This window comes from Homarus americanus, unplaced genomic scaffold, assembly GCF_018991925.1.
Source record: "Homarus americanus isolate GMGI-L3 unplaced genomic scaffold, GMGI_Hamer_2.0 scaffold16430, whole genome shotgun sequence".
In the NCBI taxonomy this organism is placed as follows: Eukaryota; Metazoa; Arthropoda; class Malacostraca; order Decapoda; family Nephropidae; genus Homarus; species Homarus americanus.
The window spans coordinates 9,363,451-9,377,649 of NW_024729259.1; the positions used below are offsets into that span (position 1 = coordinate 9,363,451).

General features: G+C 37.0%; 1 protein-coding gene across 1 annotated transcript in view; it reads right to left on the reverse strand.

The window, feature by feature from the left end:
* The window catches only part of LOC121866569 (28S ribosomal protein S9, mitochondrial-like), a 167,549-nt gene that overhangs the window by 101,124 nt on the left and 52,226 nt on the right, over window positions 1–14,199 (reverse strand). Inside the window, exon 4 of the mRNA XM_042366336.1 lies at window positions 2,011–2,184. Within this exon, the coding sequence (XP_042222270.1) occupies window positions 2,011–2,184 (174 nt within the window). The remainder of the gene's footprint in view (window positions 1–2,010; window positions 2,185–14,199) is intronic.

Consider the following 14,199-nt stretch of genomic DNA (forward strand, 5'->3'; position numbering starts at 1 on the left):
TAATTGGCAACATTTCTAACTCTAATATCAAGAATAATATGGATTTGGCTGATAAACTCAACAACTTACACATTAATTATGATTTTAAACTGGTCAGTTTTGATGTTACATCATTCTTTACAAAGGTCCCAGTTGATGATTTACTAGAGTTCCTCATAGATTCCCTGGATAATATTTCATTGCCCGTCTCGAAAGACGACTTCATCGAACTCATCAAACTATGTATTAAGGATTGTAAATTTGAATTCAATGGAGAATATTATGCTCAAAAGTTTGGTATGGCAATGGGTAATCCACTCTCACTTGTATTAAGCAACCTATATATGGAATTATTTGAAAAGAAACTATTAAGTAATATTTTATCACCTTCAGCAGTCTGGTTTAGATATATTGATGATGTATTATGTCTCTGGCCATGTAATGAGGACCTAAAAGCTTTCCTGCCACAACTTAACAACTTAGCCCCCTCGATCAAATTCATTGTGGAATTAGAGCAAGACTGTAAATTGCCATTCCTAGACTGTCTGATACACAGAATAGGTAACACTTTTAAGTTCAGTATTTATAGAAAACCTACTAATGTGTGTTCATACATTCATTATTATTCTGCCCACCATAATAGAGTCAAACAGTCAGTATTTTCAACAATGTTTTTACGTGCTTTGAGAATTTGCAGTCTGGAATTCATTGATGACGAATATAAATATATCTATAATATTGGCTCAAACCTTAAATACCCTAGATCTTTCATAGACAAATGCCTAAACATTACTAAGAAAACTTTTTATAGAACTGATCCCAAGGCCACCCATGACCATAAGAATATCTTAATATTACCATTTCACAAAAATTTATCACACATTCCTTTACAACTAAAAACCTGGAACGTCAATGTGGCATTTAAAAACTCATGCACTGTTAAACAAATGTTAATCAAGAACTCCCCCAACAACACAATTGGTTGCATTTATAAAGTTCCTTGCAAGGAATGTAATATGTTTTACTTAGGCCAGACAGGTAAAGATCTTGCAACTAGACTTAAGCAACATAAATATAGTGTTAGGACAGGCCAGGAATCCAATGCTCTGTTTGTTCATTTGAGGGATAACAAGCATTGCATTGACTGGGATAATGCCTTCTCAATGTTACCTTGTAATTCAATTGATAGTAGGAACATCATAGAATCTAGTCTCATTGAACATACCAAAGCATTCAACATGAATTTGAGTAATGGCATGTACAAACTGGACAATTTTGTAATTAAGAAGATTTGTAACCAGGTGAGAAGGTTGGGTCACCTTACCCTCTGACCTGACTACCGACCGTTGCGGTGCTATTTAAAGATTAGTAGGGTCATTACCTAATACCTGACCATTGTGGACCTGATCTCACCCTCCTCTGTATATATACACCTTGTTTTGTACTTCTCCTTAGTCTGTACTCACCCCTGAAGATGTGAATTACACGAAAGCGCTTGGGAACTTCGTGTTTTCTTCTTTCCTTGTAGTTATCAGCATATATATATATATATATATATTATATATATATATATATATATATATATATATATATATATATATATATATATATATATATATATATATATATATATATATATATATATATATATATATATATATATATATATATATATATATATATATATATATATATATATATATATATATATATATATATATATATATATATATATATATATATATATATATATATATATATATATATATATATATATGTATATATATATATATATATACAGCATATATATATATATATACATACAGGTAAAGGATAATACTGTCTCTAGAATGAATGGCTCCCTGTCCCAGCCGCAAAAATGCCGGCAACTTTAAAACTACCCACAGACATTCTTGGATACATCCAGGGTGCCATCTGTGAATAATATAGGACCTCAAAATAAAAATTTGCAAACTTGGGGGGCCCCCTGTACTTTATTGCTTAGTTATAATAGGGATATACTATACTTACATGCAAAACTTGGTAGTAACTTGGTATGCCTGTGTAAAAGAGGGTATGGAATGGGCGCCCACTATCATCAAATTCTGCAGCTTTTTTCTTTGCAAAAATTTCACTGGGATGCTTCATCACTGGGCGAGCAAGCGGTTCATATAATCCAGAGGGCAAGAGGTATTCAATAGATTTCTGTAAAAGAAATAATATCATATTGTGTATGACTAATGTTAAGTTCAATAAACAGACATTCTCTCTACTCCCTATAACTAAATAACCTGCCACTTTGCTTCATAAAAAGGTCTACAACAGTTCAAGAGAAGCCCCCAAACTTCATAACAAGGGCACATCTTTACACTCTCATTGAAATACTCCTCTCACACACAATCTTATTTTGAGGCTTTAGGATTACTCTCTGTTTTGTAAATTGAAATTTTTTAAGTCTGTAACCAAATATTGTATGCCTGATATTCCAACCAAGAAATGCCCAAATGCTGTTCCAAAAGAGCTTTAATAAACACTAAACATTGTACATAAAATTAAATAATACTGTACTGTATACATAAAACAAACAGTAACATAGGTAGATATTGTAAAAAATTAATTCGACATTACACAAATAGCTAATTTCCTTTTCATAATTTCATATGGGTTACGCCAATAAAACAACAAGAAGACAGTCAGGTGCTGGGTTGGCTGCAACCACACTATCAAAACAAAGAACCAGGAATTTAATAACACACAGTAACTCATCTAGGTCCGAATGTGAGATTTTTGTTTTTTTATTTATTACTTTAAGGTAACATTTCAATAAACTAGTACCGAATAAACCTAAATAATGAGGGAAATATGGTAAAATTGCATAATATTGTATTAACGAGGTCGGGGAGGCTCAGGGAGAGAGGGGGGAAACTCAGTCCATCATCCAACTGCCCTGCCCCCCACAAACAATTCACTTCCCTAGAACCGATCAATGTATTGGCAGACTGATACTAAAGCTGGTTGCCCGGTCAGTGCAAGCGAAAACATGTTGAGGTCGGTTCGTAAGAACTTCGTTAACCGATTTTTTTTCGTTAACTGAATTGAAGATCCTTATGGAAGGCAGTTCGTTAATCGAAATTACGTTAACCGAGGTGTTCGTTAAACGAGGGGTCACTGTACTCTACAGTAATGTGAATTAAAAATAAATAAATAAATAAATAAATAAATAAATAAATAAATATATCCACATTTTCATTGTGGATCTACATGAAATATATATACAGCTAGACCCCGACTTACGACTGCTTCGACTTACGACCGTCGGGACTTACGACATAGATAAAAAAAAAAAATAATCATTTTTTTTTTCAAATGACACACGCATTTTCTATACTGAAACGTTTCCAGTTAATGTAGTCTCCATGTATAATTAGAAAATTATGGGGGACCCATGTGCATTCGGCTGACTACATTAAAGGTAAGTGCTCAGTCACACTGTATCCATTCCTCATTATTTATTACTTTCACTGTACTGTATTTCATTGTAGATTTTTTATTAATTTATTTATTTTATTTTTTTATCTATGACGGACTTACGACCATTCGGACTTACGACCTGGATTTGGGTACCTAACCCCGTCGTAAATCGGGGTCTAGCTGTATATATACAGTAGTACCCCTATTTACGCGGCCAATTGAACCCACAGGGTACCGCGGAAAGTGAAAACTGAAAACCGCGTAAAGTGAACAACAGAACATATGGGATTAATTCCAATAGAGATTACCCCAAACTCCACTTTTTCCGACACAATACCTATGTTGTAGTAAAAATAACATCTAAATTTTATGATGGTATGCTCACACAATTAATATTTAAGAGAAATGCAGTCGCCAGGTTAATGTCCATTCAAATAATGGACTCAAATCCCCCCCCCCTCTTCCCAGCTCACTGGCCCCTACCTCTCTGAGAAATGATTGAGTGAAACACTAGATTTTAACGTTTAGTAATAAATAATACCTCAGACTAAAGTTAGGATAATATAATTGACATTTCTGGATTCCTTGCAGGTCAGGGAATATTTTGAATGTAAACATCATATATTTTGCACAAAAGATAAAATATTTGCTTTGTGTAAACCAAATTATTACATTAGATCTAAAATTTGTATGTCTAATGCAAAAGCCATGATGTTTATATTCAAAATGATCATCATATTGTAAGAATTCCAGCAATGTAAAATATATTCTGGTCCAGTAATTTGTATGAATTTTATGAGCTAAAACAAATATCTTCAGTTAATAAAAAAAAAATATTCTTCACGACACTATCTGTCAATCAAAGTACCCCACCTTGCCTCCCCCCTCTTCCAACCGCGCCAGATGGTCGGTCGGTCCCTCCCTCCCCCCACCCCCCACCTTCCCTCCCTACCAGAGAAATGTTCGGTGAAAAAACTAATTTTAACGATTAGTAATAAATAATACCTCAGACTAAAGTTAGGATAATATAATTGACATTTCTGGATTCCTTGCAGGTCAGGGAATATTTTGAATGTAAACGTCATATATTTTGCACAAAAGATAAAATACTTGCTTTGTGGAAACCAAATTATTACATTAGATCTAAAATTTGTATGTCTAATGCAAAATCCATGATGTTTATATTCAAAATGATCATCATATTGTAAGAATTCCAGCAATGTAAATTATATTCTGGCCGGGTAATTTATATGAATTTTACGATAAAAAAAAAAAATTATACTTCACCGCGTATATGAGTAGATGCAACGCGGAAAGTGAAAGTCTGGTTCTGGCAAGGTACCGTGTAAATGAGAAATCGCGGAAAGTGAAACCGCATAAAGCGGGGTAATACTGTATATATATATATATATACTGTATATATATATGCTGATAACCACAAGGAAAGAAGAAAACACGAAGTTCCCAAGCGCTTTTGTGTAATTCACATCTTCAGGGGTGAGTACAGACTAAAGAGAAGTACAAAACAAGGTGTATATATACAGAGGAGGGTGAGACCAGGTCCACAATGGTCAGGTATTAGGTAATGACCCTACTAATCTTTAAATAGCACACAATGGTTGGTGGTCAGGTCAGATGGTCAGGTGGCCCGACCTTCTCACCTGGTTACAAATCTTCTTAATTACAATATATATATATATATTACAATATATATATATATATACAGTGGCCCTCGTTAATCTAACTCAACTGCTTCCCCGGTTGCTCGTTAACCTAAACGCTCGTTAACCCAAAACCATTGTTTCAATGGGTTTTTGGGTAATTGGTTCCAGCTCACCGAAAATTTCCTAAATTCAACAAAAATGGTAGAAAAGTTCACTTACTTTGAGGTGTGTATGTAGAAGGCTCCTGGATGATGATGATGATGATGGGATTTAGAATGGGGGTGGAGGAGAAGGAAGAAGAGAAGGCATTGGGGTGGAAGAGAAGTCAACCCATGGTGCCATTTCACCCATAAAATTTTAGCTCTCTGGTTTATTCAAGATTATTTTCTTTAAATCAACGCTGAACTGCATTATATATTGTCAATATATAAAATATATTTCAAAATGACCAATAATTTGCTTGGAAACACAGAAAAAAAGCATTTAGTTGAAGAGAGTCTCAAGCAAGATGTTTCCTCCAGTGAAAACAGAGAGAGACTGGCGCCTGTTTGCTGTGTTAAGAGGCTGGATGCCGCGCATTAAACTAGTCACTTTACCTTCAATTTTGTTCAATAATTGTTAAAATGACTAAAAAATTGAATATTAAACTTTTAAAATTATTGAATAGTATAAACTTCTTGATATTTACAAAAATAGTAAGGAATTTAAGCCCTAGAACCGATTAATGTATTGGCGGACTGATACTAAAGCTGGTTGCCCGGTCAGTGCAAGCGAAAACATGTTGAGGTCGGTTCGTAAGAAGTTCGTTAAGCGAATTTTTTTTCGTTAACCGAATTGAAGATCCTTATGGAAGGCAGTTCGTTAATCGAAATTACGTTAACCGAGGTGTTCGTTAAACGAGGGGTCACTGTATATATATATACATACATATATATATACATATATATATATATATACATATATATATATATATATATACATATATATATATATATATATATATATATATATATATATATATATATATATATATATATATATATATATATATATATATATATTTCATGTAGATCCACCATGAAAATGTGGATATATTTATTTATTTATTTATTTTATTCACATTAGAGTATTGTGATGATTATTCCCAACCTTTATAGTTTTATTACATGGTAGCAATAGAAATATGTTATCTCTCGGATATTATTCCTTGTTATCCCCCATTTAGCGATAATTTCACTTAATGTTAGGCTTTCAGGAACTTCTCCCACCGGACATAGATCACTGACCCACATTAGGGCCTGGGGTGAAAATATAATAAAAGTATTATAATAATAATAATAATAATAATAATAATAATAATAATAATAATAATAATAATAATAATAATAATAATAATAATAATAATAATAATAATAATAATTCATAGGTCTAGGTCGTGTTTCTCACTTTTGATCTTTTTTCATTCTTGTATTTCTTTATTATTATTATTTTATTATTCAGATAATATTGTTATTATTAATAAATCTATTATTATATTATATTATTATTAAATCTATTATTATATTTTATTATTATTATTTTATTTTTGTGTATTTTTATTAAAATTTTATTTTACTATGAATAATTATTATTATTTTACATTTTCGCCCCAGGTCTCATGTGGGTCAGTGATCTATGCTGGTGGGCTAATCGATATATATATATATATATATATATATATATATATATATATATAGTTTTCAGAAATTCTGGTTTTGAATTTCGGATAAAGGGTTGTCAACCTGTGTATATTAAGTCCCTAGGGGACCGTAGGTGCCCACAATGGTCTGGTCATTAGGCAGCGACCCTACTGATCTTCATAAGCAAAGCAGCTGTCCGTAGTCAGGTCATAGGGTAAGATGACCCAACCTTCTCACCTGGTTACAAATCTTCTTAATTACATAATTATCCAGTTAGTACATACCATTACTCAAATTCATGTTGACGAATTCAGTATGTTTAATGAGGCTGCATTCTATAATATTCCTACTGACAATTGAATTACAAGGTAATATTGAGGAGGCATTATCCCAGTCAATGCAATGCTTATTATCCCTCAGATGAACAAACAGAGCATTGGATTCCTGGCCTGTCCTAACACGACATCTATGCTGTTTAAGTCTAGTTACAAGATCTTTACCTGTCTGGCCTAAGTAGAACATATTACATTCATTGCAAGGAACCTTGTAAATGCAGGCACCTGCATTGTTGGGGGAGTTCTTGAATAACATTTGTTTTACAGTGCATGAGTTTTTAAATGCCACATTAACGTTCCGGGTTTTCAGTTGTCGGTAGTTTAAAGAATTATCGCAGTCATTTACTGAATATTTTTTGTAAAAAAATAAATTTTAAGTGAATCGTTTAATGGAGATAAGTAGTATGATCAGTAAATTTACCGGTATGCATTACTAGCCACTTCGGACACAAAGACGGGCTTAAAATAGCCATATCTCCCGCTCTTACAGCGGCGAATGGGAAGCATCTTGGTAATTTATCATGTTGTATCAAAGTAATATTACTAAAAGTTGTGTAGGTAGTAGGCAGCTACCAAACAGGGAGGTACTTCTGCCTGGGAAGCTATTGGAAGCATAATGTGTTGTCTAATGGTAGACCCTGCTGCCATATGGCATCACGAAAATTGTGACCAAGTCCCAGGTTGCTGATCTATCTTTCTGCCTCATTTACACACAATTGCAGGGTCTCAACTGTCTCTCTTACTATTGACAACACCACAAATAAAACCGTACGCATTCTTGATCTGTTTAATTCATTCTATCTTATATTCTCCTATGTCAGTTGATATTAATACTGAAGCGGGGCCTTCTCAGATGGGTCCCACTGGTCGGGAAGGTTGTGGACCCCAGGGCCGACCTGATCATCATCAAGTTACTGGGGGCCTCAACTGACTCCACCGCGGTTGCTGGAGGATCGGCTTTTTTCACACTTCATTTTTCCAACATTCTCGGTCTGAGATCCAATTCTCCTTCTGTGGAGAACCATCTATAAACCTCTTCTCCCGACCTCTTACTACTTTCCGAACTTCAACTGTCCAAAGCAGATTCACCCAAACCTTTTCAAGTCTCCAACTACAACCTTTATACCTCCTTTCATTCTAAGGGAGGTGTATGCACCTACCGCACCTCGACTCACGGATCTTTAATCTTCCCTTTATGATGTCATCTGGCTCAAAATATCGCTACTTACTGTGACTAATTTTCTTTGTTTCCTATACTGTTCTCCCAACTCTACCAACTATTTCGAACTCTTTGACTATCTCCCTTCTTGCCATGAGTCGTTGCTATCCAGCCACCCCAACACCGAGATCCTCTACCTTGGGGATTTCAATGTACATCACAGAGAGTGGCGTGGCTCTGCAAGGGATGACCAAGGTGGAGCTGAGGCACTCTCTTTTTCCTTACTTAATGATTTGGAACAAATAATCAAACACCCTACACGTGTTCCTGATCGACACGATCAACTTGCTAACATTCTTGACCTTTGTTTTACCTCTAACCCCTTACACTATTCATATTCAATTTTAGCCCCCCTTAGGGTCTTCTGATCACAACCTTATTTCGATTAAATCAAACTGGACACGACCACCTCCAGCACCCCCCCTCCAGACGTCAACTATGGCACTATCGGAGGGCAAGCTAGCAATCCTTGCGAGAATTCTTCACCGATTTTCCTTGGGATGAATGTTGCTTTTCCGGTCAGGATGCCTTGGTATGTGCTGACAGCATTGCTGGGGTTATACAGGGCGGTATGAGTGCATTTATCCCATCTTCTACCAAAACTTTCACATTGCAATCATGGTTTGATCGCTCCTGCTCTCTTGCTTGCAGGGTGAGAGATAGGGCATATCGAGCTATGAAATTATCTCCTTCTCCGATTACCCACACCTCTTTCATTACTTCTCAGAATCGTTATAAGGCTATTCATCATAGGGCCAAGCGGAATTTTATTTAAAGAAAGACCGCTGTCCTGACTAATTCTTCATCTAGTAAATCCTTCTGGTCCTTAACTAAAAACATCTGTAACAACTTCTACACGCCTTCTTTTCCTCCCCTCTTCTGTCCCAATAACTCTATAGCCAACTCTCCCCCTGACAAAGCCAACCTCTTTGGCACCTTATTCTCCTCTAATTCCACCTTAGACGATTCCCACTCTATCCCTCCTACCCCTTCACCTCCTACTGAACCTATGCACTTTCCTATAATCTCCACACGCAGGGTTGCTGGTATGTTATCCAGGTTGGATGTGAGTAAGGCGCATGGACCGGAAGGAATACCCCCTCGTATTCTGAGGGAGTGTGCTGAAGCCCTGGCCCCTGTGCTTGCTCGCCTTTGCCTCAAAACCCAAACTTTTCCTTCTTCTTGGAAGCATGCCTTGGTTCAGCCCATCCCAAAGAAGGGTGACCATTCTAATCCCTCTAACTATCGCCCCATTGCCCTAACTTCATCCCTCTCTAAGATTTTCGAAACTATCTTGAACTCCCATTTTCTCCGTCTCCTTGAATGCCTTTCTCTTTTGTCGGATCACCAGTATGGCTTTCGCCAAGCGAGATCTACTGGTGATCTGCTCTCCTATTGCACCCATTTTTGGTCATCCTCTCTTAGAGATTATGGGGAAACTTTTGTCGTGGCTTTCGACATCTCCAAAGCATTTGACAGGGTATGGCACAAGTCTTACCTATCTAAACTTCCCTCTTTTGGTTTCTCTCCCCCATTTTGTTTTCTCATCTCTAGCTTCCTTGAGAACCAATCCATGGCAGTTGTTGTCGAGGGATCGATTTCTCGCTCTTTCTCTACCAGTAGTGGCGTCCCACATGGTTCTGTTCTTTCACCAACTCTCTTCCTTCTTTTTATCAATGATTTACTTCACACTACAACTAATTCTATCCATTCTTACGCTGATGATTCCACTCTTCACTCTTCCTCACATTTTCCCCTTCCTCCTAACTCTCAAACTAGATCTGTTTCTAGAACTGATATCATTACTTCTATCAACGCGGATCTGTGCAGCATCTCTGAATGGGGAGGTACAAACTTGGTTAAGTTCAATAGTAATAAAACTCAATATTTACCAATTACACTTTGTAAATTAGACGATCTCCCACCAATTACATTTCAGGACGCTATCATCCTGCCAAATTCTGAAATAAATATGTTAGGCCTCACCATTTCCTCCAATATGTCCTGGAAATCACACATCTTTAGTATAACTAAAGCTGCCTCCCGAAAGTTGGGAATGCTGTACAGATGCCGCAGCAACTTCACTCCTGAGCAGTTGCTCCAAGTATATAAGGGATTCATTTGTCCTAACTTGGAGTACTGCTCTCATATCTGGGGTGGCTCTTCTGTCCAACTGTTAGATAGGGTGGAATCAAAGGCATTTCGTCTTATTAACTCTCCTCCTTTAGTCGACAATCTCTCTTCCCTTTCTCTTCGCCACAATGTTGCTTCACTCTCTCTCTTTTACAGGTACTTTAACAGGCAATATTTGGTGGGTATGGCATCCTGTGTACCGCCGGCAAGGCCGTGGGTTCGTAACACACGTCTTGCCCGCGGTGCCCACCATTTCTCTGTGGATATCGGTCACACGAGAATAACCCGTTATAGTACCTCCTTCTTTCCTCACACAGCCAAACTGTGGAATGCTCTGCCTTCTTCTGTGTTTCCATGCTCTTACAATCTGTCTCACTTTAAAAAGCTGGTTTTCCGGCATCTTCGTGGTGTAGATTAATACAGTATAACCTTTTTTTCTATATTTTCAATTTCTTTCCGTTCTTTTTTTTCGCCCCCCAGGCTCCGTTGTGGGTCGTTTGACCTGTGCCCGGGTTGGCTAATTCCCGTAAAAAAAAAACTATCTGTCAAGCAAAGTACCCCACCTTGCCTCCCCCTCTTCCAACTCGCCAGATGGTTGGTTGGTCCCTCCCCACCAACCCTCCCTACCAGATAAATGTGTGGGAGAAACCAGAATATTTACCTTTTTAGTAATAAATAATACCTCAGACTAAAGTTAGGATAATATAATTGACATTGCTGGATTCCTTGTAAGACCAGGAATATTTTGAATATAAATGTCATATATTTTGCACAAAAGATAACATATTTACTCAGAGTAAACAAAATACTTACATTAGATCTAAAATTTGTATGTCTAATGCAAAATCTATGATGTTTATATTCAAAATGATCATCAAATTGTAAGAATTCCAGCAATGTAAATTATATTCTGGCCGGATAATTTGTATGAATTTTATGAGCTAAATAAAAAAATTATACTTCACCCGCGTAAAGGGGTACACGCACTGCAGAATGTGAGCATTCCGGTTTTGGCAGAGTACCGCGTAAACGCGGAATGTGGGACCGCGTAAAGCGAGGGTTGACTGTATAACCTTTTTTCTATATTTACAATTTCTTTCCGTTCTTTTTTTTTCACCCCCCAGGCTCCGTTGTGGGTCGTTTGACCTGTGCCCGGGCAGGCTAATTCCCGTAAAAAAAATAAAATAAAATAAAAAATAATATAAACTTGAAGCAACTGCTCAGGAGTGAAGTAGCCACGGCATCTGTACAGCATTCCCAGCTTTCGGGAAGCAGCTTTAGCAATGTTGTGGATGTGTGGCTTCCATGACACGTTAGAGGAAATGGCGAGGCCTAGCATATCTGTTTTAGAATTTGGCAGAATGATTGCATCCTAAAATGTGATTGGTGGGAGATCATCTAATTTGGAAAGTGTAATTGGTAAATACTGCGTTTATTCCTATTGAATTTAACCAAGTTTCTACCTCCCCATTCGGAGGTGCTGCACAGATCCACATTGTTAGAAGAAACGATATCAGCTCTAGAAACAGATCTAGTTTGAGAATTAGGGGAAGGGAAAAATGTGAAGAAGAGTAAAGAGTGGAATCATCAGCATAAGAAAGGATAGAATTACTTGTAAATCATTGATAAAAAGAAGGAAGAGAGTAGGTGAAAGAACAGAACCCTGTGGGACACCACTATTGGTAGAGAAAGAGCGAGAGATCGATCCCTAGAGATTAGAGAACCAAATGGAGGAGAGAAACCATAAGAGGGAAGTTTAGAAAGCAAAGACTTGTGCCATACCCTTAGTTCCAAAGCCTTGCTAGATTATCCGTTTTGCAGTACCAGCTGAGGTCAGGTATTAATAATTCAACAATACACCTCTGACCCACTAATTATACACCTCCTGAGTCTCTAAAGCACCACGGATTGCTAGAAACTTATATTAAACAAATGCTAAATGTAAATTAAATGTGAAAAAGCCATAATTTTGAGCAACATATTACTGTACACATTTTGTACTCAAATGTACTACACCAAAAGACTAAAAAAATTATATCTTGCACAACCTTTGTGATAATTATACTCATATTAATCAATATCTTACAAGGATTCCAGCAATGCAATTTATATTCCGTTACCTGGTAAGTCTAGTCAGTGACATTTTAAAAGATAAAAACTTTAAGCCTGAAACCACTTTCACCCTAGCTGGGAGGATGGGGAAGGGAGAGGTGAGGTGTTGACATAGAAGGTTGCGAAGGTTACCTAGTGTGTAGTGATGGGTTGTCAGACCACAGCTTACATCTCAGAAACAGTCCAGACTTGACCCGACATTAGGGGGGTCAAATGTAAGGGTACCCCTCGCAACCACTCAAGGAGTTACAAATCAACTGGCTCCCCTTCCATGTCACACGGCCCCAACAAACATGTAAGAAGGCCCCGGCCGACTCTCTCCCAATATACACAATAACCTACACCGCAGAAGAGGTCCAGACCTGACCCTACATTAGCGAGGGCAAATGTAAGGAGACCCTTCGCCGCCCCCCCCCGATCAGCTCAACCTGACGGTTGGTCTCCCAATATATAGGACGTCTTAGTCCTCCCTCTGCCCCAGAGAGAGAGACAGAGAGAGAGTGTGTCTTGTAAGGAGGAAGGGCCAGCTACTACATCACCAGGCCCGCTCGAGAGGAGTCAGAGAGGACCGGAGGCAGTCGCCTCCGGTCAGGACCGAGACTTCCCTCCGGCGCCCAGCTAAGCAGTCTCCCATAGAGACAACCCAGGACTACCTGCTAGGCCTCCCCTAGGTCACGTGAGTGTTTGTCGGAGCTTTCCATGTGATGAGTTACTTACGTGGGAAGTGTATTCATTTAATGTTCATGTCCGAGAATCAGTGTCTAGTAACGTAATATGATGTCCTAGTAACGTAAACATAATGTCCTAGTAACTTCAATAGAAGGTGTTATTAATGTGTCCATGTCATGTTCGTAATTAATAAAGTGTTGTAACGAAGCGGTGTTTGAGAAGTCGCCCTTAAGACGTAATAGATGTGTACTGACGTATAAGATACGATAAGTGTAAATCCAGTTCAAATATCTATCACGGCCACGCTACCAACATCTCCTCTCTCTTTTACTCTCTAACTAAATATTCTTCCTATATATATAAATATTCTTCATGCAAGATCCGTCTTGTTATAAGTGCATTTTTATTTATCTGTCATATAGAGGAAGTTTAAGTTTTTTGCTTATAAAATATCACTGAATTGACTCGGCAGAATATAACTTACATTGCTGGAATTGTTGTAAGAGTGATTAATTTGAGTACAAACATCCTATAGTTTGCACAACACAAAAATTTTAGAAATTAACTTAGTATATTTGAGTACAGGTTTGCCCTTAGGACAATTTTTTCTTTTACTTTTTTCACTACGTATATGTAATTAGGATGGTGTGTGCATGTAAATGAGTAAAAATAAATGAAGAAAGTTATGTATATCTATCCAAAAATAGGAGTTGAAAAACTTGTACTTAAATGTGCTACACTAAAGAACTATTTTTTTTGTTTCTTGTGCAAATTATGGATGTTTAAACTCAAATTAATTACTATCTTACAAGTATTCCAGCAATGCAAGTTATATTCTGCTAAGTTTAGTCTGTGATATTTTATAAGATAAAAACTTTAAGCCTAAAACTACCTTCACCCTGGCTGGGAAGGAGGGAGGGAGGGAAGTTTAGTTCCCT